Source organism: Phyllostomus discolor, chromosome 10 (assembly GCF_004126475.2).
Source record: "Phyllostomus discolor isolate MPI-MPIP mPhyDis1 chromosome 10, mPhyDis1.pri.v3, whole genome shotgun sequence".
Lineage (NCBI taxonomy): Eukaryota > Metazoa > Chordata > Mammalia > Chiroptera > Phyllostomidae > Phyllostomus > Phyllostomus discolor.
Genome location: NC_040912.2, coordinates 28,906,816 through 28,927,760, shown reverse-complemented (window position 1 = coordinate 28,927,760; position 20,945 = coordinate 28,906,816). Strand labels below are relative to the sequence as shown.

General features: G+C 38.8%; 1 protein-coding gene across 6 annotated transcripts in view; it reads right to left on the bottom strand.

Annotated features, from left to right (window-relative positions):
* Nucleotides 1–20,945, bottom strand: part of SGCE (sarcoglycan epsilon) — a 68,347-nt gene that overhangs the window by 44,870 nt on the left and 2,532 nt on the right. For 4 of the 6 annotated variants that reach the window (XM_036010607.1, XM_036010605.1, XM_036010604.1 and 1 more), the window contains exon 2: nucleotides 7,487–7,594. The exons of the other annotated variants lie outside the window; for them this stretch is intronic. In XM_036010607.1, the coding sequence (XP_035866500.1) occupies nucleotides 7,487–7,594 (108 nt within the window). The remainder of the gene's footprint in view (nucleotides 1–7,486; nucleotides 7,595–20,945) is intronic. 6 annotated transcript variants of the gene reach the window in all.

Below are 20,945 nucleotides of genomic sequence, written 5' to 3'. Positions count from 1 at the left end.
ATTGATTAAGTGATCTATTACCTTTAGCAATAGCTAAGCTAGCCTAAGATTATAAAATTATAATTAATAAATAATGTATTAATAAGAAATTAAAGTCTGTTTTCAAATGCATTTCAGTTTTGTAATCTGTCTCTCATATGTAGAGTTTGAAGATCTAAGTTAATCATTGGGGAGCATGACAAGGTTGCTTTACGAGTATAAATTACTTAGATAATGTAGTGGATATGACCCAACTGTTCATAGTATTGTCTTAATAATAAATATTATCTGGGAAATAATTCTGGATAAGAATAATGAAGAAGATTTTTAAATATGTTTAAGGTATAAAGATAATACTGAACAGCCACTTACCTGGTACGACATGTAAAATAAGCTTGTGCCTAAGCAATCAGGACATCCCAATTCCTCAAAATCCTATTTACAAAAGAACTGCCAGCCCCATGCAAAGTTAAGAATTGGTATATTATTTAAAAAGAAAGTTATGCCCAAAATACAGCCACTTAACTTATTTAACTACATGATCATCTCTGGTAATTAAAACTTGTAAGTACTGACAGGAAAAATAAGGCTTGTATTACATTTTATAGTTTTAACAGTGAAAAGCTCTTTATGAGTCTCAGAGCATCTGTATATACATTCCAAGAAGCTGCTACCAACTCACTGGAATTATGAGATGAATGCCATTTGTTATCTCTGCACCAAGAGAACCCATTTCAGGGTTTTCTAAGGCTGATACATTTATGGTCACCTTCCTAATTTACCGTGTAATGTGTTATTTCTATAGTCAAACTGAAATTCAATCACCAAATTAAGTAACTGCTGTGGAAAAATATTTTGAGACACATCAATATCCAGCCAGGTACACAACCAATATTTAGCTTTCCCCCTAAGATTTACCTTGTGCTTTATCAATCCAGCTTTCAAAATCTTGGCTTTGAAACAGAAGCTTTTTCAGCAGTTTGCTCTTCACCTATGAGTTCGCTCAACATCAAAGTGCTGCAGGCCATTCACTGGGGGGGGGGGGTTCGGGGTTGGGGGGGGGTCAGTTACTGTTTTTATTTTAGTCACAAATAGCCCAGGCCTCAACTATAGAGATCATCACAGAGAAAGCATTAAACTGCCTTTTTAAATTTCATTCTTCAGAGATCTGGCCACTTTTCTTCACAAGGCAGAAGAGAAACTAGTACTTGGGTCCTTTTCTACAAAAAACAGTGGGTTTCTTCATGATATCGTCCCTTCTCCCAACTAAGGCCACTTAAAGAAACCATTTTTCTAAATTGGGTTAAATTTCTTGATTTTTCATATAATAATAACATGTTTGTTTTTGCTGTTTTTTTCCCCTTAAGTGTCAGCTGGAAAGTGGTTGCAAACCATTATGAATTGGTGATCAATAAACTTAATCTCATAGAGCACTGCAGTTGAAAAGGGCTTTGGATGTCATCCTGCCTGGCCATGCTAAATATCGTTCTCCACTAAGAGACAGATCATAGTGTATTTCCCACTGGGATATAGCCACCTCATTCTACTTAACTCAGAATTCTTGACAGATACCACCAATTGGCGTTGGCATGCATTGGCTCTCCTGAAGAGTTCAGTCCTTCATTTTAAATGAACCCAGCAAGACTGACAGATTCAAGGCCGTAAGACTGACAAGAGGAAGAGCCAGGAAGAGTCAGGACTTGAACCCAGGTAATACATATTTCATTTGAAAACATAAAGTAATACATTTGGATGCTGTGCATTATATCAGTAAAACCCACTACAGTAAGCTAGTTATGTTGCAAAACACCTTAACTTACTTATCTCTCTTGTTTTTATGATTAATCAAAATTTGAGCAAATAATCCAAGTTCATTCTGTTATTTCACAAAGTTATCATAATTATATTGCACCACTGGAAGAAGTGAGTTGACAATAATGCTTTCAAGAAACGGGCCTGAAGTTTCTTTTGTTTAAAGAAAGAAAAATCTTGAAGTTTAGAAGGAGACCTTTCAGCCTTAAAAGCCAGAGCCTAGAAAAAGAAACATCTCTGGCAGGTGGTCTTTTGAAGTCCTAGAATGTGGTGATCCTTCCTCCTGACTCTGCCACTTTTCAGAGGCAAAGAATACATTGTAAGCCCTAAGAGTACTTCCTGCTCCTCTCCAACAAAAGAGGGGAAAAAAGACATCTAGAGAGATATTTCTGTCTTCAAGCCATACAACCTCTTGACTGTGTCAGTAAGCTAAGGAAGAGCCTCCTTTAAGAGGGCAATAGAGAATTCTATGAAATTATTTGAGTACGTATTACTTCATTCCCATGAATGTCCAATTAAACTTAAACATTTAAGTTGCAAATAATTAGGAAATCAGCCCATGATCATTTCGACTTTTTCTTTGTTTCTTAGGGGAAAGAAAGCAATAGAAGTTTATCAGTAAACCTAAAGCTAACCCATTTTAGAACATGAGTTGCCCTAAATAAGAAGTTGAAGATGTTTAAGTGAAGTATGTAAATAAGTAATGCAAAGGCTTATTCCTTTTTATTTAAATTATTCCAGGATTAAAATAAGTTCCTCTACCCCCACCATAGGAAAATGAAAAAGGAATCCATATTTAGAGTGTTCTTTCTGATTTTTGCAACCACTTCATGTATATTGAGGTAGAATGATGCCAAAAGTGTTCGTTTGAGACATTTAAATTCCTCAAAATCCTACTTCAGATAACGCACCACTCCACTGCTAAAATTAAGAACTGGGACATTATATGAAAAGAAAGGTGGACGTCGGTCAAGATGGAGGCGTAGGTAGACACACTTTGCCTCTTCACGCAGCCACAGAAATAATTACAGCCAGATCTCAACACAAATAACACCCAGAACCATTAGAAAATCAAGCTGTACGGAAGTGTGACAACCAAGGAATAAAAGAAGTCACATTCTTCCAGATGGGCAGGAGGGGTGGAGTTGTGTATCTGCTTCACAGGCAGAATAATGTGAAGATGCCCTGCAGCACAAAGGAGTAGCAATGGTGGCTGAATAAACAATTCCACATTCATGTATGGTGGGAAAAATCAGGAGGGATACCTTGGGAGTGAGTGATCCCAGTCCTAAGCCAGGCTACACAGCCCAGGATTCCAGTGCAGAGAAGATAAGTCCCCATAATTTCTGGCTGTAAAAACCAGTGGGGGTTGGGATGGCAGAAGAAACTGCCAGATTTTCATGACACTAGGCTTAAAGGGCCTGCAGGGACTTAGAACATATACAAACCCACCCACTCTGGGGTTCACACCAGGGCAACAGCTGGAAGGGCATTAGTCACATATGGGAAGTGGGTGAAGTGACCGGAAATGGGGCAAGTGCCAGGCAAACCTCTAAAAGTCAGGAATATTACCTCTAAAAGTACCAGCAATATCTCCTCTAAGAGTCCTCCCCCCACATAGAGCCACAAGGTGGTGAATAGGTTGCCCCACCCTTGCGATTACCTAAGTCTCCACCCCACACAATTTACAGGTGCCTTTTCTACAATAGAATACACTACTAAGACAGGGAGTTAAAGTAGCTGTACCTAATACACAGAAACAAACACAGGGAGGCCGCCAAATTGAGGAGACAAAGAAATATGGCCCAAATGAAAGAACAGAATAAAAAACAGAAAAAGAACTAAACGAAACAGAGATAATCAACTTCTCAGATTCAGAGTTCAAAACACGGGGTGATCAGAATGCTCAAGGAACCCTCTGAGTATAGCAACAACATAAAGGAAGAAATGAAGGTTACACTAAGTAAAAGAAAGAATTATCTACAGGGAAACATCAGTGGAGTGGAGGAAGTCAGGATTCAAATCGACAATTTGGAACATAAGGAAGAAATAAGCATTTAACCAAAACAGCAAGAAGAAAAATGAACTAACAAAAATGAAGACAGTATAAGGACATTCTAAGACATCTCCAAATGTACCAACATCCAAATCATAGGGACAGCAGAAGGAAAAGAAGATGCCCAAGAAACTGAAAACTTACTTGAAAAAATAATGAAAGAAAATTTCCCTAATTTGGCAAAGGAAATAGACGTACAAATCCAGAAAGCACAGACACTCCAAAACAAGTTGGACCCAAAGAGGACTACACCAAGACACATCATAAGTAAAATGTCAAAGATTAAAGATAAAGAGAGAATCTTAAAAGTAGCAAGAGAAAAGCCGAGAGTTACCTACAAAGGAGTTCCCATAAGACTATCAGCTGATTTCTTATAAAAAACTTTGCAGGCTAAAGGGGGCTGGAAAGAAGCATTCAAAGTGATGAAAACCAAGGACCTACAATCTGGATTACTCTATCCAGCAAAACTTTTAGAATGGAAGGACAGTTGGTACTTCCCAGACAAAGTAAAGCTAAAGGAGTTTGCCATCACCAAGTCATTATTACATGAAATGTTAAAGGGACTTATTTAAGAAAAAGAAGGTCAAAACTATTAGCATTAAAAAGGCAACAAATTCACAACTGTCAACAACTAAATCTAAAAAAAAACAAACTAAGCAAACAACCAGAACAGGAACAGAATCATAGATCTGGAGATCATTTGGAGCATTATCAACTAGGTGGGGGGAGGGGGACAATGAAGGAAAAGGTGTGGGGATTAAGAAGCATAATTGGTAGGTACAAAATAGACAGGGGTTAAGAATAGTACAGGAAATGGAGAAGCCAAAGAACTTATACGCACAGCCCATGGACATGAACTAAGGGATGGGGGGGGGGATGAATGCTGGAGGGAAGGGACTACCAGGTGGAGAAGGGCAAAGGAGGAAAAATTGGGACAACTGTAATAGCATAGTCAGTAAAATATATTAAAAAAACAAGTTACACAAAAAATACAACTGCTAAACGTATTTTCCTATTTAAATGCTCTTATAATCTTTTGTGCTCTCTTGAAATTGTCAAACACAGATGGCTGGGATCCGTGATCAAGAACACCTCACAGCCTTGGCCAGATGGCGAAGTTGTTTGGAGCATCGTCCCATTCACCAAAAGGTTGTGGGTTCGATCTCCAGGTGGGGCACATGTCGGAGACAGCCGATCAATGTTTCTCTCTCACATCAATGTTTCTCTCTCTCTCTGCCCCACCTTCCTTTCTCCCCTCATCCCCCTTTTTCTCTCTCTCTCTCAAATCTGTAAAACATTTTAATCCTGGAGTGAGGATTAAAAAAAACCTCACAGAACATTTGAGAGATCTGAGATAGCATTTAAAATGCCCTTGCCAGCCCTGACCAGTGTGGCTCAAGTAGTTGGTATATCAAAAGGTCTCGGGTTTGATTCCTACAGGGAGTATACTTTGGTTGTGGGTTCGATCCCTGGTTGGGGTGCTTGAGAAGACAACCAGTCGATGTTTCTCTCTCACCTCTTTCTCTCTGTATCCCCACTGCCTCCTCCCTCTCTCTAAAAAGCAATGAAAAAAAAAGTCCTTGGGTGAGGATTTTTTTAAAAAATTAATGCCCTTGCTAAATACAGTAAGCTACTAGAAACAATTCTGATGAAACTTAATTGCTCTCTGTATATTTTGATAATACAGAATCATAATGGTAGAATTTAAATTGAATGAAGAGACCAGAAAAGGAGAAGAAGCTAGAGGATGAGTTCAAAAGAAACTGAGGAAATAACGAGAATGTTGCAACCTGAACTAGTTACTTCAATAGGTTCAAGATGCATTGATCATTTCTATTTTGAAAACTCCAGTTACCACTCAGTTCCCAAGAAGAACACCAGTTTGAGGTCCAACAGCAGCATGGAATTTGAAATAGAAGAGCCAAGTACCTCTACATGGAAGGGTCTTCCATGTAGACCCTTGGAGTAGGGAATTTCTCGAAGAACAGCATCAGAGTAGACGACTCAACTGTGTTTAACAGCTGGTTAGTGAGTACCTTTTGGGAATTCAAATAGAAAGTGCAGGAACAAGCTCAAAGAGGACAGAAGTTCTAGGGATCAAAGTTAAAGAGAAGAAACTGAAGAAAAAGCAAATGATAACTGCAATTTAGTGCAAAATGGTGTCAGTTCCAGAGGAAGACTCTTTGGGATCTCAAGTCAGACACGAGAATCAGGGCAGGTCCCACATCTCCGGGAGGTGACAGAGCAGAAGCACACTGCAGATGGCAACACTGAGGGCCATCCGATGACCATGACCAGGACAAGTGGATGTGTCAAAGAGGCTGAAGGCCTTCAGCTTGATTAAGGAAGCAGCCAGATAAAGGTAGTCAGGGTGATTTCCTCGGAGGAATCAGAGAGGATCTCATGAGAATATCTAATGAGAGTGTGGGGCACGGACGACGAGACGACGGGCGCAGGTCCTGGGACAGTGCCTCTAGTGCTTTTTATACCACACTTTTCTAATCTGTTCATGGGAAGTTACTATCATAAAACTCTGCATTTTCTTATCGATATCAGCAATGGTGTGAGTGGATTTGTACAGAAGCAGGGTAAAAAAGACTTGGAGAAGTCTTGTCTTACTATAAAGCAGATCTGGGGCTAGAAGACTCCAGCCAAGGGACAACTTGGTGTGAGCTGGGAACGAGTCAGTGACCCCAATGGGAGGGACAGAAAAAGAACATGGGATAAGCCAGGAATCACTCCTACCAGGTACCCAGGGGGGTTATTTGGCAGCAAGGCCATTTTGGCTCATACATTACTACTCTTTTTAAAATATTTTAAAATTGTCATTTTTATAGACACTTTTGTTGTCCCAAAGTTATCAACGTTCATGACTATATACAGCTGAAATTCTGTGTGTGTGTGTGTGTGTGTGTGTGTGTGTGTTGGCTGTGGTGAGGAGTAAGAGGGGTCATAAAGGCAAATAAACAAGAAATAAAATATGAACTGAAAGCTTGTGATAATAATTGATATTTTGAAAACAACTACTATTTTGGTTACTAAGTAAGTCTTTTTCTCCCTGACAAAATGCAGTATTTCTAAGGTCCCAGCATATTGCTAATGGATACATTTATACACATGAAAGAAGAATTTAGGATCACTTAAGGGTCAGCTCATCTTTCCAATACAAAATAAGTGCTGTCTAATTATTTAATAGCAAAACATATAAATATGGTTTTGCACAAAAGTCATTCAAAAAAATCACTCACAATTAGCCAAAATATTTTATGACCATTTTTCTAAGGTTACTGAAATACTGTTTTAAAAAGATTTATGTTAAATGTACATTTTACTGTCTTTCAATGTGGTAAGTAATTTGTTATAATAGCCAGACTGGGACAATTTTTATAAGTGGTAAGCCAGTGACTGGATAAGGGGCAACAATAGGTTAAAAACATAAAATTATTTTAGTTAAAAAAAAAAGAAAATAATGGATTAAGAACAGAGAGCATCAGAAGTTTTAGAAGATTAGGAAAACAAAATATTTTTTCAGACTGACTTAAAAAATATCACACGTGACTCAAAAAAGAAAACGCCGTACTGGAAGCAGACATTTAGTTGACTCCCCCAAAGGGGTTGAGATTTACCGCCTAAACTCACCATGTTTCTTCCCAACAGCCATTTTTCTGCTGATAATAAAATTGTTGGCCTGTTTGGTCTTCCAGTTAACTGTTCCACTTATGCCATCAGCAAGGCTTAATAATAAAGCTTTTCAGAATAAAACAAATGCACAAAAAATGAAATTAATGTTAAATCAAAATGACTTTCATAGATCACCTACTATTGAGATCAGATTTCTTGCAGCCCCGCTAGCTGTTTAATTCCATTCAATAAATATTTCTTGCATGTCAATACAAGGAATATATGATGAACTCAGGTAAATAAGGTATAGTTCCTGCCCCCCCCCACGGGCCTTACGATCTACAGGGATTTATAATTCACGTATAGCAATATATACATAATATATAATAGAGTATATATATTAATCACACATAAATACAGAATGGTAAAGAGCATTAAGTGCTACAGAAACACTGAGGGGGAAGCAATTATCTCTGGCTAGGAATGTTGTGATAAGTTTAAATTGTCTTCTAAATTCATAGCTCAGTTTTGGAAACATTACTTTGGCAGTAACGAAGAGCACTGGGGTAAAAGGATACTCAATAGGGGGCCATCTCTGGAGTGTCAACCAGCAGTCAGCCCATTAACCAGCAGTTGAAGCAAAAGGCGGGGCCAGCTGCAAGGCATCATGGAGATAATACTGACGATACTTTTTAATTGCTGGGTGTGGGCTAAAAGGAGAATGGACAACAGCTTCGGATTTTTGATTCAGAATGGCAGAACAATGATATATTAGGAGCCTGCCTGCAAGAGGAGTTGGTTTCAAGATAAAGATAATACATTTAATTTGGAATATGTTAAATTGGGGGGACCAGTTGTGTATTCAGGTGAAACCATCCAAAAGGAAGATGAACTAGAGCTCTGGTTCATAGGAGAATCTAATGGTCCTTCAGATGCAGAGTTAAGGTTTTCCCCGCAGAGGAATAAATCATTAACCCAAAGCCCCAGTGCAATTCCTTAAAGAGACCATGCTCCCAGGTAACACGCATTAGGCCCTCATGTACCAAGTGATCTGGAGAAAATACACATTTATGCTCTTGACCCATATGTCTATCCTATTTTCCATCACACAAACTACCAGTGTTACTATTTACTTTCCCATTTGTCATCCTTACCTTTCAGATTTGGTATCCGGGCCCCATTTTCCTAACTACAATATTGAGTCTCCCTTCCTTTGGTGTCTCAAGTATTGTTCTCTGGGTTCACACCAAGAACCCCCTAGGGTGTACCCCATGGTTTTGCCCTAGCTCCTAGGGCTGAAATACAGCCAAGAGGAATGCACAAAAGTGGGAGAGACAGCAAAGGCAGAAGGTGTTAATAAATACATTCACATAGCAAAAGCAGAGGATGATTCAGCAAAGAAGTGAGCTACAGGCAATCACAGAGGCTGGACAACTGAGCCTGAAGGGTCACATATGTCAAGGGAAGAGATGTCAACATGGAGCGTGTGATCAGCATCCTCAAATTCTGCAAAAGGTCAGAATTTGATGGGAACTTAGAAAAGACAGCAAGATGTGGAAAATGAGAAGTTACTAGTGACTCCTTCAATGTGGAGTTCCAATAAAGCGGTGAGTGTAGAAGCAAGGTGTAGAGGTAGCAAATATAGTGAATCTTTCAAGAACATTGGCCAGAATGGAGAAACGGATATAAAATAATATGGCAAACTGAAGCAGAGCAAGGTGGAGAGAAGGGCTGCTTATTTTCGTGTGCGGAAACAGATTTTGCACGTAAGCTGGGGGAAATAGGTAAGAGACAGAAAGAGATGAAGGACACAGGAAAGGGTCATAGCGGACGAGACACAACCCAAGAGACACTGGATCGGGTGGGACCACGCACCAGCAAGTGAAGAAAAGACTTCCTGAATCAGAAAGTGAAAAAGGACTCATGGACATGGACAACAGGGGAGGGGGACAACTAAACGGTAATGGAAAAAAAAACACAGTAACAATTAAATTTTAAAAAAAGGTAGGGACAAGTAAAGTCAGAAACATTTATTGGGGTACAGGAAACTTAATGTTGAAAGGGCTCCTCATCTCAGTAAATCAAAGATGAAATATACATTTCCTTTTTAAACTGAATTTTAAGTAAAATCCTGAACTTATAATAAACTATGAGAAATATCAAGTTGCCTTCCAAAGTGGGGGAAAGAATTCAAAACCCAAGTTATTAGAAACAAACAAGCGAACAAAACCTCAGGTGATCATTTCAGAAGATACCTCAGAGTGGAAATCAAAGGCCCTAGCACCCCAAGCACATAATTGACTTGGTCGCTATTCAATTTTTAAAATATGTACACTTAAGTGTACTAATTTTATATCTACTAAAAGCCCAATCTTATGGCTGATTCACCTAATAAATGGCTGATTCACTTAATAACTGAAATGATGTCCTTTTCCACCTACATGAAAAATACAGTAGTCATTTCCAAAATAATTTAAGCTGAAATAGGGTGAGAAATGTTCCTAGATTCTGTGGCAAAATACCCCACTTCCCAGGGTTATGCTGGTTACATGAGAATCACCTGGGCAGCTCTCTAAAAACACGCAGTTGTACATACACCCCCAAAATACATAATAAGAACATTTGAAAACACAGATTCGCAATTCCACCATGGAAAGTCTAGGTAGGTGGGTTACACAATTTCACCACACACAAATCTGAACTCTAGAAGGCCGAGAGAAGGCCTACAGATCCCAAGGGTATGTAGAATAGTCACCTGAGTCACATCACACCTGCCAAATGTAGGGCTGATACAAAAACCTCAGGCATGAACACCTTACCCACTGCTGCCTATAACTGGCCCACAGATGCAGCCAATTCGCAAGAACATGTTAAGTCACTGCTGGACAGTGGGATGTCCCAACCTGGAAAGACAGGAAGCGGCTGGCCCAATTCTTCTCTACAACTTTCCAGAGAACAAGGACAAGCGACTCTTCAATTGAAGTCTATCACACACATCACCTGGTCCCGAGCAAGGGGCTTTCGTGTCTATTGTCTAGTTTAGTCCTTAAATTACTGGCCGAATATATTAACATGTCTGAAGAGTACAGGGGCTTGATCTTAAAGGAGAATGGAGTAAATCCTGCAGGCCAGTGGGATTCTTTAGAATTCTCCGCTTTTCCACGGTCGGTCGGGGAGTCACCAGAAGGAAACAATAGCTGGAGTGTGCAGACAGCACCCCTGTTGTTCCTTCTTTTATTCTAGCCCAGTGGCTCTCAGGCTGTGTTGTGCGTAAGAATTACTGTTCGGAGTTATACACACAAAACTGCACATATTGTACTTTAAGGGTGACTGAAAGAAATTACTAGAATAACTCTATTGGATTTTTTTTGTTTTACACTCTGGCTTTTAGAATCTAACTAACCCAGCATGAGATTGAACACTACTCCGTGTCCTTGACCGTGAATCTACATCTCATTGTTCAGGTGTTTCGGGTCCTATATAAGGGCAGAGTACTTGGCTTTTACAGGATTCAAAATACAAAGCTGATTGGTGCCTTAATTGTTATGAAATAGAGGCAAGATAGAACAGTTTTCACACATCCTATAGATACTGCTCCATTTTACGGGCAGCATCGCTTTCAGCACACTCATTTTTAAAAGTTCCTATTGATCTATCTAAAGTCCTACTTTGACCACAGAAGACCACAGCCCAATACATCTAAATAAAAAAGACAGATTTTTATGTCTCTACCCACCAGACAATGTCACTAAAGGCAGAATGCCACAGATGATGTATAGGCTTAAATATTCAAGTCCCACACCTTGAGGGACAAATCTCAGTAACATGACAACTATTTGTTTTTAACGGTGTGGATCAACTCGACTAACTTCCTGTACAAAACAGATTACTGTACTCTGTATGCTGACAAATGCAGAATATCCATAAAAAAGGCTAATACTTTAAAGTTTGATGTTCATTAGAAAAAGGACCACAGTATTTTTTTTCTGTGACAAGTGTGCTTAGTCAGAACAGGAAAATATGACTTAATTTTTTTCAAATGTTCTATATATAACTTTTCAAGATTAATTTTAATGTGTAAAAAGAAAATCAACCTGTATAGACTAACTCTTGGACTCTTTATAAAGACAAAGGACAACCCTCAGAAATCTTGAAAGGAACTCCATGGTGCTCGCAAGCCCGTGAAAACCTACGCTCCAGATGTACGGGCATGTGAGTTTTGCTCTAATTCATAAGCACAAAAGCAAAGAACCACATGTACAGTATGTTCATACAGCCCCAACTAAGAATGCAGTCATGAAATTACCCAGCATATCAAGTTATATCAATTATTCAATTCCTCAATGCGCCCTCTTAAAAATCATCAAAGCTGGAATTAATGCAAAGGTAGCTGGCATGCCCTTATATTCCCTAGAAACCATACAATACTCAAAGTTTGTCTTAAAATTCTATGATTCATTCTGAGTCCTGTAGCAGCATGACTGGGTTTCATCTGGCCTGGGGCAAGCACTTTGTCAAGAGACATCACTCTTTCCCAAATCTGAATAATTTGCTGACTGGGGGAGGAGTCTGCTACTTAATAAAAGCAACTGAAGAGCTGTGAATAGTGACTGATTGCTGATGAGCTAATCAGAATGTCAAGGAACAGAAATAATAAATAATAACCTACTCCGACATCACTGTCCAAGTAAACAGCAGGATATGCCAAGTGAAATTTAATCTGATTAATACAGTCACTTTAGAACCAAGGTGAGTCCAATGTTTCATGTCCATTCATATTTTCCTGGAAGGGGACACTGACCTTCTTTCCCTAGACTGAATGCGTGGCTTCCGCTCCCTCCACCACGGCCCTTCTTTCGCCATTCCCTACGTCACTGTATCGCCCCCTTGCTCTCTACATTTTCTCTACCCTTCCTTCATGCAACTATCCGTAATATTTTTTAAATTGTCTCATTATTTTTATATTTTTCTTTCCTACAAAATGTTAGTTGACATTATTATTAGCTACCATGTTTTGAGTGCTAAGGGAGAGGCACTACACTAAGGGTTCTATACATATTAACTATTTAATCCTTATGTTATCAGCTTTGTGAAGCAAGCATCTTTGTGAAGAAGGGTAGCTAGTTCCATTCTACAAACATAAGAAGTCTTAGGAAATGATGTAGCTCATCCCCGGTCAAAGGTTTAGTTAGTGGCAGGGTTAAATTTTGAACCCATTTCTTGACTGACTCCAAAGTTCATGTGGTCTCCTCATCAACCAACCCCCATGTGCTTCACTGGAAAGGCCATTTGTAAAGCATATATTTTTAATGTAATTTAAGATATTCTTCTTCTTATTATTATTATTACTATTACTAGTAGGTCATCTTCCATTTAGGTTTCTTTCCAGAAAATAACAAATTTTCCCTGAACTGCTGGATGAGAAATAGTTATCAAGGAGGCAATGCCCAAGGAAATTAATTCCACTTACTATGTACACACACACACCCTCTCATTAAAAGCAGAAGGCTAAAACATTAGTTGGAACCTGTGGAGAAAAAAAGGATTTGCTGAGGAGCACTACTCACCCCCATCTCTGAAGGGAGTCAGGAAAAGATATTCTTACGAGAAGCGCAGTAACAAGACTTGAAACCAAGAATGCCAGAGTAAGAAGCCTCCATCCACACTTTGTTAAAACAGAAGAGCCTGGCAAGGCATAGCATAAGTAATTACTTAATGCAATGAAAAGTTAGTAGACTTTTATAACTTCAGCACAAGCTAGGTAAGACACGAGGCTGCAGAGTGAAATAAAATTGGAGAACAAACAAGGGGTGTTGAACACCACACAGCCTCTGGAGAGAGTGTCTGGGTTCAATCCCAACTTTTGTCTGTCGGGCAAGTTATTCGGTGTCTCTGGACCTCAGTTTCCGCATCTGGTAGTGGCAGAACAGTGCTCACTTCATAGAGACGCTACGGGCATTAAATGAAATAGTATATTTAAAACCTTTAGAAAAGTGCTTAAGACTGTTCAGCACAAATAATGTTCTCAAAAACTGTGAGTGATTATTACTTTTAATCTTCAACTAATATGAAGAAAATTTTAGATTTCTTTATATGTTTTTAAAAACCAGATGTTCAAATGAAAACTGTGTTACTATAGTTGGTATTATAAAATATAGCACTCTCTTCTCATGGACGTAAGTTACATGAAAAATGGTAATATTTCTAAGGCAGCGTGGGGTGAACTCTCAGAGCATTTACCTTTGCTTAAAGCAAAGGCAACAGCCCAGGGGTGCCAGCCATCCTAATCTCTATGCCGCCTCTCACAAGGCTAAGAAGATGGCATTTTAGCAAGTCTTAATTCAGCACTGGCCAAGGCATACTGGTTGAGAGCTGCAGTTTAACCCTTCTGAGGAAGGGCAGATACATGAAGAAGCAAGCTCTGCTGATATTTGTATCCTCTGACTCTCATAAACTCAGGGGTTTATTCTGAGGAAATAAGGCAACAAAAGCAAAACTGTGTGAGCACAGGATTCAACTTTGCATTACACATATGACAGCTGGGTGGTGGGGGGGATTAATGTCCATAAAAGAATAAGTGTTGGTTTAATAGAAGTTAATGGCAAAGGGAGGGTTATCCACTTCTGGTAGTTTTACTCAAAAAGCTGAATCAAGGCATTTACAGTATTACTGGGCTTCCACTATCCAGAAATGGTACTGTCTGTATTTTTTGAATGTAAATTTCTTTTTAATTCAAGTATAGTTGACATGCAATATTATATTATTTTCAAGTGTACAACATAGTGATTTGATACTTACATACCTTATAAAGTGATCACCAGGAGGTGTGGCACCTATCAGCACAGTGCATGGTTACTGTGATAGTATTTTTTAGGCGCTACCTACATTTTATCTCAGAAATATTAGATGAGTAAGGAGCACCGGTGGGACTCATAACAAAAGGGATACATAACATATGTGGTCATTATACGAACCATTGCAATTTAATGTCCTCATCGGCAAAATGTGGACTGCTTTGAAATTAATAAAATTAGTGAAAGGCAGACTACAAAATGACATGTAAGTTATGTGGAATCTATGATAATGCAATCTAGGGGAAGATTAAAAGGCCAAGTGTAAGAGCTGCTAGATTAGGGAAGTATAACTGTAAGGGACAAATCTGTTTGAAATAAAATGTAATAATGCTTACAAGGTTTTCTATTTACAAATACTCTGAAAGAGAAATACTCTCATCTTGACTGTTTACTTGAAGCTGTCATTAATTTTCTTTCTTTTTTTTTTTTTTTTTTATGGAAGCCATACATTCTCATTGCAATTCAGTCAACTAGAACCACCAGCGGGTGTAAAATATGAAAATCCCCTTTCATGTATCTATTGCCATCCCTCCAATGCCACCCTTTATAGTCTTTGTACCTTTCCATATTCCATGCACATGGAAACATGTTTGTACACATACGCATATGACTTTCTTATGTAATGCGATCACACAGTTTTCACTTAGCATCTCTCTTGAACATGTTTACATGACATCACATCTTAAGGCTGCATAGCTTTACATTGTGTGGCTCCATCACAATGGAGTTTTAGTGGCACCTCCAGTTCATTCTGTCCAAACTAGGATTCCTGATCTTTCCCTTAGAGTCTGGTCCTCTTCTGGCATCCCTCATCCTGTGAATGGCATCGCCATGCATCCTCACGAATATGAACAGAAACCTAGAAATTGTCCACTGCACCTCTGCCTGGCCAAATTCAACCCATGACTCCCCCCTGCTACTCTTTACTCTTCAAAATGCCCTTCCTGTCCTTATCACCCCATCATCACCAGCCCAGGAGGTCAACAGTTCTACCTGGATTACGAAACCAGAAACAAGCCGTCAGCAGATCTGCTGCAATCCATCCTGACCCTTTCAACCCTTCTTCAACAAAGCAGCCAAAGTGCTCTGATTGAAATGCGAATCTGATCTTGTCCTGTTTAAACCCCTCCAAAGATTCTCCATAGGATTACACTCTTTGAAGTGGTCTAGCGGGTCCTGCAAAACTTGCTCCCTCACCTCCTATCTAACCTCCTTTCATATGGTGCTCCCCCTTCTCTGTCAGCTCCAACCGCACTAGACTTCCAGCACCTTCTGTTTGCCCTGCCAACCTGCCCCGTGGCCTCTACAGAGCCCTTTCTTTTCTATCAAATATACTTTTCCTCTTCACCTCACTAAATTTTACTCATCCTTTAGCTCTGAGAACTTCCTCAGAGAAGCCTTCCTCAATCCCCGTCTGGCTAAATCCCCAACTGAGAAATTCTAGTACTGTTCGTAGCACTTATCATAATTCTAAGGGCACATGTATATGTGTGATTATTTGATTAATCTTTGTCAACACCAATAGTGTAAAAGTTCCATAGTGGCTGAGACCACATATTCCCTGGCAACTCCCACGGGGTCTCAAAACCAGTGGACATCAAAAACATAAATGAATAAAAGAACTATTACTTAGTAAAGATGACCACTACGTTTCTAGTTTTTCATTATTACTATCAATACTACAATAAACGTCCTTACACTTTTATCTTTGAGCCCTTTCACAAATATATCTGTAAGCTAAACTCCCAGAAGTAAACCTGCTACACACAAAAAAATAATATACATTTCAAATTTTGATAAGCACATGTAGCAACCTGCTCTGTTTCCACTTCTGCAGTACTGGTCTTTGATTAGAATCAACTCTATTAACTACAGAAAATGAAAGATGTTAAAGGTGCTACACTGATTAACTCTTTTGTAGGAGAGAAAAACCAATGTCATTTAACTGCTTAGTGAGGACCACCAGTTTCCTAAGGGGAAAACAATAAACCACCTTAGGCTCTGTTTTTCCTGTTTTTCTGCATTCCGAGGTAAAAACAAATCAACTTCTATCGCCTATTGCAGAAGACATTGGGAACTAAAATATTTCACTTACCCACCATAGGAAAATTAACTGTGCTCGCTTTCAAATTCGCAGTGAACCCCAAATCTCCATAATAATCAAAGGGGTGACCAGATGAATGAGTGAAAAGTGAAAGAATGGGAAAGAATTTACACCAGAGCTGCCTAACTCATAAACATTTTTGAAATGAGCGGCTTTCGTCGGTCAGAAAGGAAAAAGTCTGCCTTCCATGTCACAACAGATGCCGCCGCGATCCCCGGGGCACAGAATGCTGCAGGTCTATTCTAAAAGTCTGATTAGTCCAAGGCCATTAGCAGAAAGTGAGACGTGCTAAAGATGAGTGCTTTTCAAGTAGCAAAGCACACTGAAACCTCTAATGCATCCATATTGCATTAAATTCTTAGATGAAGACATGAAAAATAAAAATTCTACCAAAGTGATCAAAGAAGAAAAGAGAGCTTTAGCTTTACTAACATTTTTCAGAGGATCCAACATTAATAATCATGCCAGCAGCTCATGTTCTGAGGCATCTTATTCATTTCTGAAATACATTCTCAAATTTTTAGAATTTAAACACTGGGGACCACATACTTTGCAAACCCAGGAGCAGGAGCAAGCGTTACATTCAAGGAATTGCGAGGAGCCGCCTGTGGATCAGGTGAGCCAGCGGTGACAAGCCAGAAGCTCATCTTTGAGGATTTCTCTCTCGGAAATAGGAGCTGAGCCAAGGACTGCCTGTGGCATCTTCAGCAACTGGGAAGCCAGCCATCAGAAGTTGCCCTGTGCATTATTACAGTCCCACAAAAGTGCCTGGCCGTTTTTATAGAAGAGAAAATAAGGAGAAATTTGTTCACCATTAAAAAATATACTATACACAGAGGCTGTATATCTGACCTAACAATCTGGGTAGAGGATGAAAGTACTGCGTGTGGAGAAAAGAGGCAGGAGTGAAAGAAGCAGGACAAAGTGGGTTAAAAGAGAGAACTGAAGAATGTTCTCTTCTTTCTTCACATCTCTCTCTCACTGGTGGCACCCTCAGTTTTCAAGGCTCCAGTGCACAGAAATTGTTTCTGTGAGATCATATTTTCAAAGTTAGATATGGTCATCAAAATAAACAATCAACAGGCAGATGAAGAAGAAAAATCTGCCCCAAGATATGTTGGAGACACCAAGACTGTTCCTCTGAGGCAGTCAGAAACCAGGCTAAACTGATAAAAGAGCACCATGTCAGAAACCACTTTGGATTGAAAGGTTTTGGTTTCTGTTGAAAATAAAGCAAAACTCTGTAAGCATTGCAAGGACATATAAAGAGGGGTGGGGAGGACTGCAGAAGGAAGAATTGCCCCACTTGTGTCCCTGGGTTAAAGGCTTCACCAGCCGAGGGCTGAGCTGTCCTGGCCAAGTGGCCAGCAGCACCCTGCTCCCCTTAATCCCAGGTGCCCCCTGCATCTGCGGTCACTGCCCGAGAAGCCTGCTCCCAGTGAGCTAGAAACCTCAGGGAAGGAGTGACTCAAGGAAGCAAGTAAAAGCCAGGACACTTTGCAAGAAAAGAACAGAAAAGCTTTCTCAGGATTCCATGTTTGGAACAGAATGAGAAGGGAGAAGAGAATGTGCTAAATCGACCTGTTGCAGGAGTTTTCAAGTTCTAAGAAATCAACATGCAACACTCAGGGCTATTCTTTTTAGGCGGTTTATTGCAAAAAAATTAAATGTTTTCATCACAAGTATCTTTTCTTTCCTACACTAAAATGTTACTATGGCCTTTGAATTAATATTCATTGCAAGAAAAGTGAATATTCTGATATTTTAAAAGAATAGACTAAGTAAAAGTATTGATTCCTTTGCTGAGCTGCATTGTTAGGAAGATCTCAGGGTGAAATCCATCTCTACCTTTCATCCACTGATACTAGTGCAGCTTTCCGAAGCAAACAGAAGATTTTATGTCTACTTTTAGCCTTTGAGCTAAACATTTGCAGACCCTTTGAGAAAAGCTCCTATGACAGGGCTGCCAGACCTTCACCATCCCCACGGGCTACTCTGGAAGTTGTCTTATTTGTCAACATCTCTCTTTAAATGTGACAACCAGAAATGGACACAATACTACAGATGTCGTTAATTAGACCAGGGCACTATTAATTTCTGTGACATATGGACATGATACTAGTATTAGAATGTAAATTTGATTTTTTTGCAGCCACATCATGCTGCTAGTTCAAATTAACCTTTTTCCTCAAAAATTACCACCATGTAAAGTCATCCCCTTCCTCACACTTCAATGAATTATGATGCATTTACTAGTATAAAATCATTTTTTGCATAGCATTGCAGATTATTAAACCCATGTTAACTCTAAGTTCTGCTATCTATAACAGTTATCCCTTTTTAAGTCATCTGTGGATTTTAAAGCAAGCACTCTAGCATTTTGTCAGTCATTCATAAAATTTTGGAGAAGCAAGGCAAAGGCTTGTGGTCCTTCACCAGGGGTAATTCCCAGACCCAAACTCAGTAACCCACACACCTGGCAGGTGCTGCTTCACCCAGCCTCATGCTCACAAAGCAATCCTGCTAGTCTACACTCCATGTCACACACAGGAGTATCCTCAAGCCTTGACAAATACTTTGTTGAAAGCAAAGTTCATTTATCTTTAAAAACAAAGTATAAAAAACCTGCACATATTAAAATTATAGTTAAGTAAGAATATACACGCACATGCATATCAGAAAGGTAGGAGTATCAGCACAAATGTTCTAAAGCCAGACTGCAGAGATCGTTTTTTATTTGATACTGCCTTTGCTATAGTTACATTGTTTGAAAATTGAAGATACTGGGAATGTTGCTTAGAGAGCATTTGGCTTGGCGGAAGCTTGCATGAAACAGCTTTAAAAGCACTGAGGCTCTGTATCTAATTCCACCAACTTGAAAACCCCAATCAGAAAAAAAATAGTGATTTGAAAAGACTCGTTGATCCTTAGAAACACCAGCTTTTTTATTTTTTAAGTTTGCATTGCTGTTTTGGGCTTAATATTTATTTCTGTAAATCAGAGGGACAGCAGACTGGATCCTAAAAGTTTAGGAAAAGACTGGGTGTTTTTGCATTTGTGTTCTCTGTCTGTCACATCTGTCTCTCTGTCTCTGTTTGTCGGCAAGAATGGAAAGACAAACAAAATCATCATGTTAATATTTCTGTGAAGCTCCTGACCGAAACAGAGCTCCAGCCCAAGAATCTCTAACCGACACATAACACCCGTATCATCTATTCACTGAGAGTCCCTTTAACACCAAGCGTAGAATCAGCAGTAGAATCTGCAACGGTGTTAGAACTGAGGTAAGGGTCACTAAAGAAAAGAGGTCAGGTGGAGCAAGTGTGGTCAGTTAGGGAAAAAGAAAAAGGCACCATGTGACTATTTGGGAGAAAATGTGATCTATAAATGCTGCACTTATTAGAATCCCGAACAATTTGATTACTTGATTGAGAATTTTGACATGTCAGGGTTTCTTCACTGTTGGGGCATTTTGGTTAGAGCACAGTTTTCATCAGTGGAAAACCAGTATTAGAAACTGGTTACATGTCATCTTTATCGCTTTGAGGGTGTCTCACACCACCATTTTTTATTAAAGACAAGTGAAAATTCCACTTTGCTTAGACATATAATTTGTCAGCTGCCCTAGAATTAAAGCTAAATATATGAGGTAAATCAACAGCTTTTAAGTTTATGGCAAACTCTTATAATAAATGAATAAAATTATCAATACTAAGTCCAGTTAATATTTGACCACTGAAAATTTTACTTTGCTTAGGAATAAACTTTCCCACCACACTAAAAGTTAAGCCAAATGTATGTGGTAAATCAGCAGGTTCATACATCCATAGCAATTGTCATTTAAAATAGGAAAAATGTCCAACTAAAAAGTCCAGTTATTACTTGACAAGTGAAAATTCCACTTTGTTTTGAAATACAATTTTCCTACCATCAGAGAAATTAAGCAAAATACATTAAGTAAATCAACAGCTTCACAAATGGAAAATTGTCATAAAATAGGTAAAATGTCCAAGCAGAATGTCTAGTTATTACTTGACAGGTGAAAATCCCACTTTGATTTGAAATACAATTTCCTACTAAACTAGAAGTTAAATATAGGTGGTAAGTCAACAGCGTCACAGATCTGCACAAATTCTCATCAAGGTGGATTAAAATGTTTAAATACAATACCCAGTTATTATTTGATAAAATAGATAATGCACATTAGCAACTCTTTTTTGTCTGAAATGTAATTTTGTGCAAAATGGGTAAGAAACAGTCAACATTGGGTACAAATTACCTGAGAAAATCCAAAATTCACTTATGATTCTAAATGTCAAAAAAGTATTTAAAAGCATTTATTAATATTTTTGTGGTCAGTTTTTAATGTTGTTTTGCTGCTTTAGATAACACAAAAATATTACTTTAAGTACTATTACTTAAATTATTGTATATTTTTTATTTTTAACATTTTGTTATAGATAGGAAAGACTAATCAAAACTACTTATTTACTGATGTTTATTTTTCCTTGAAAATTCT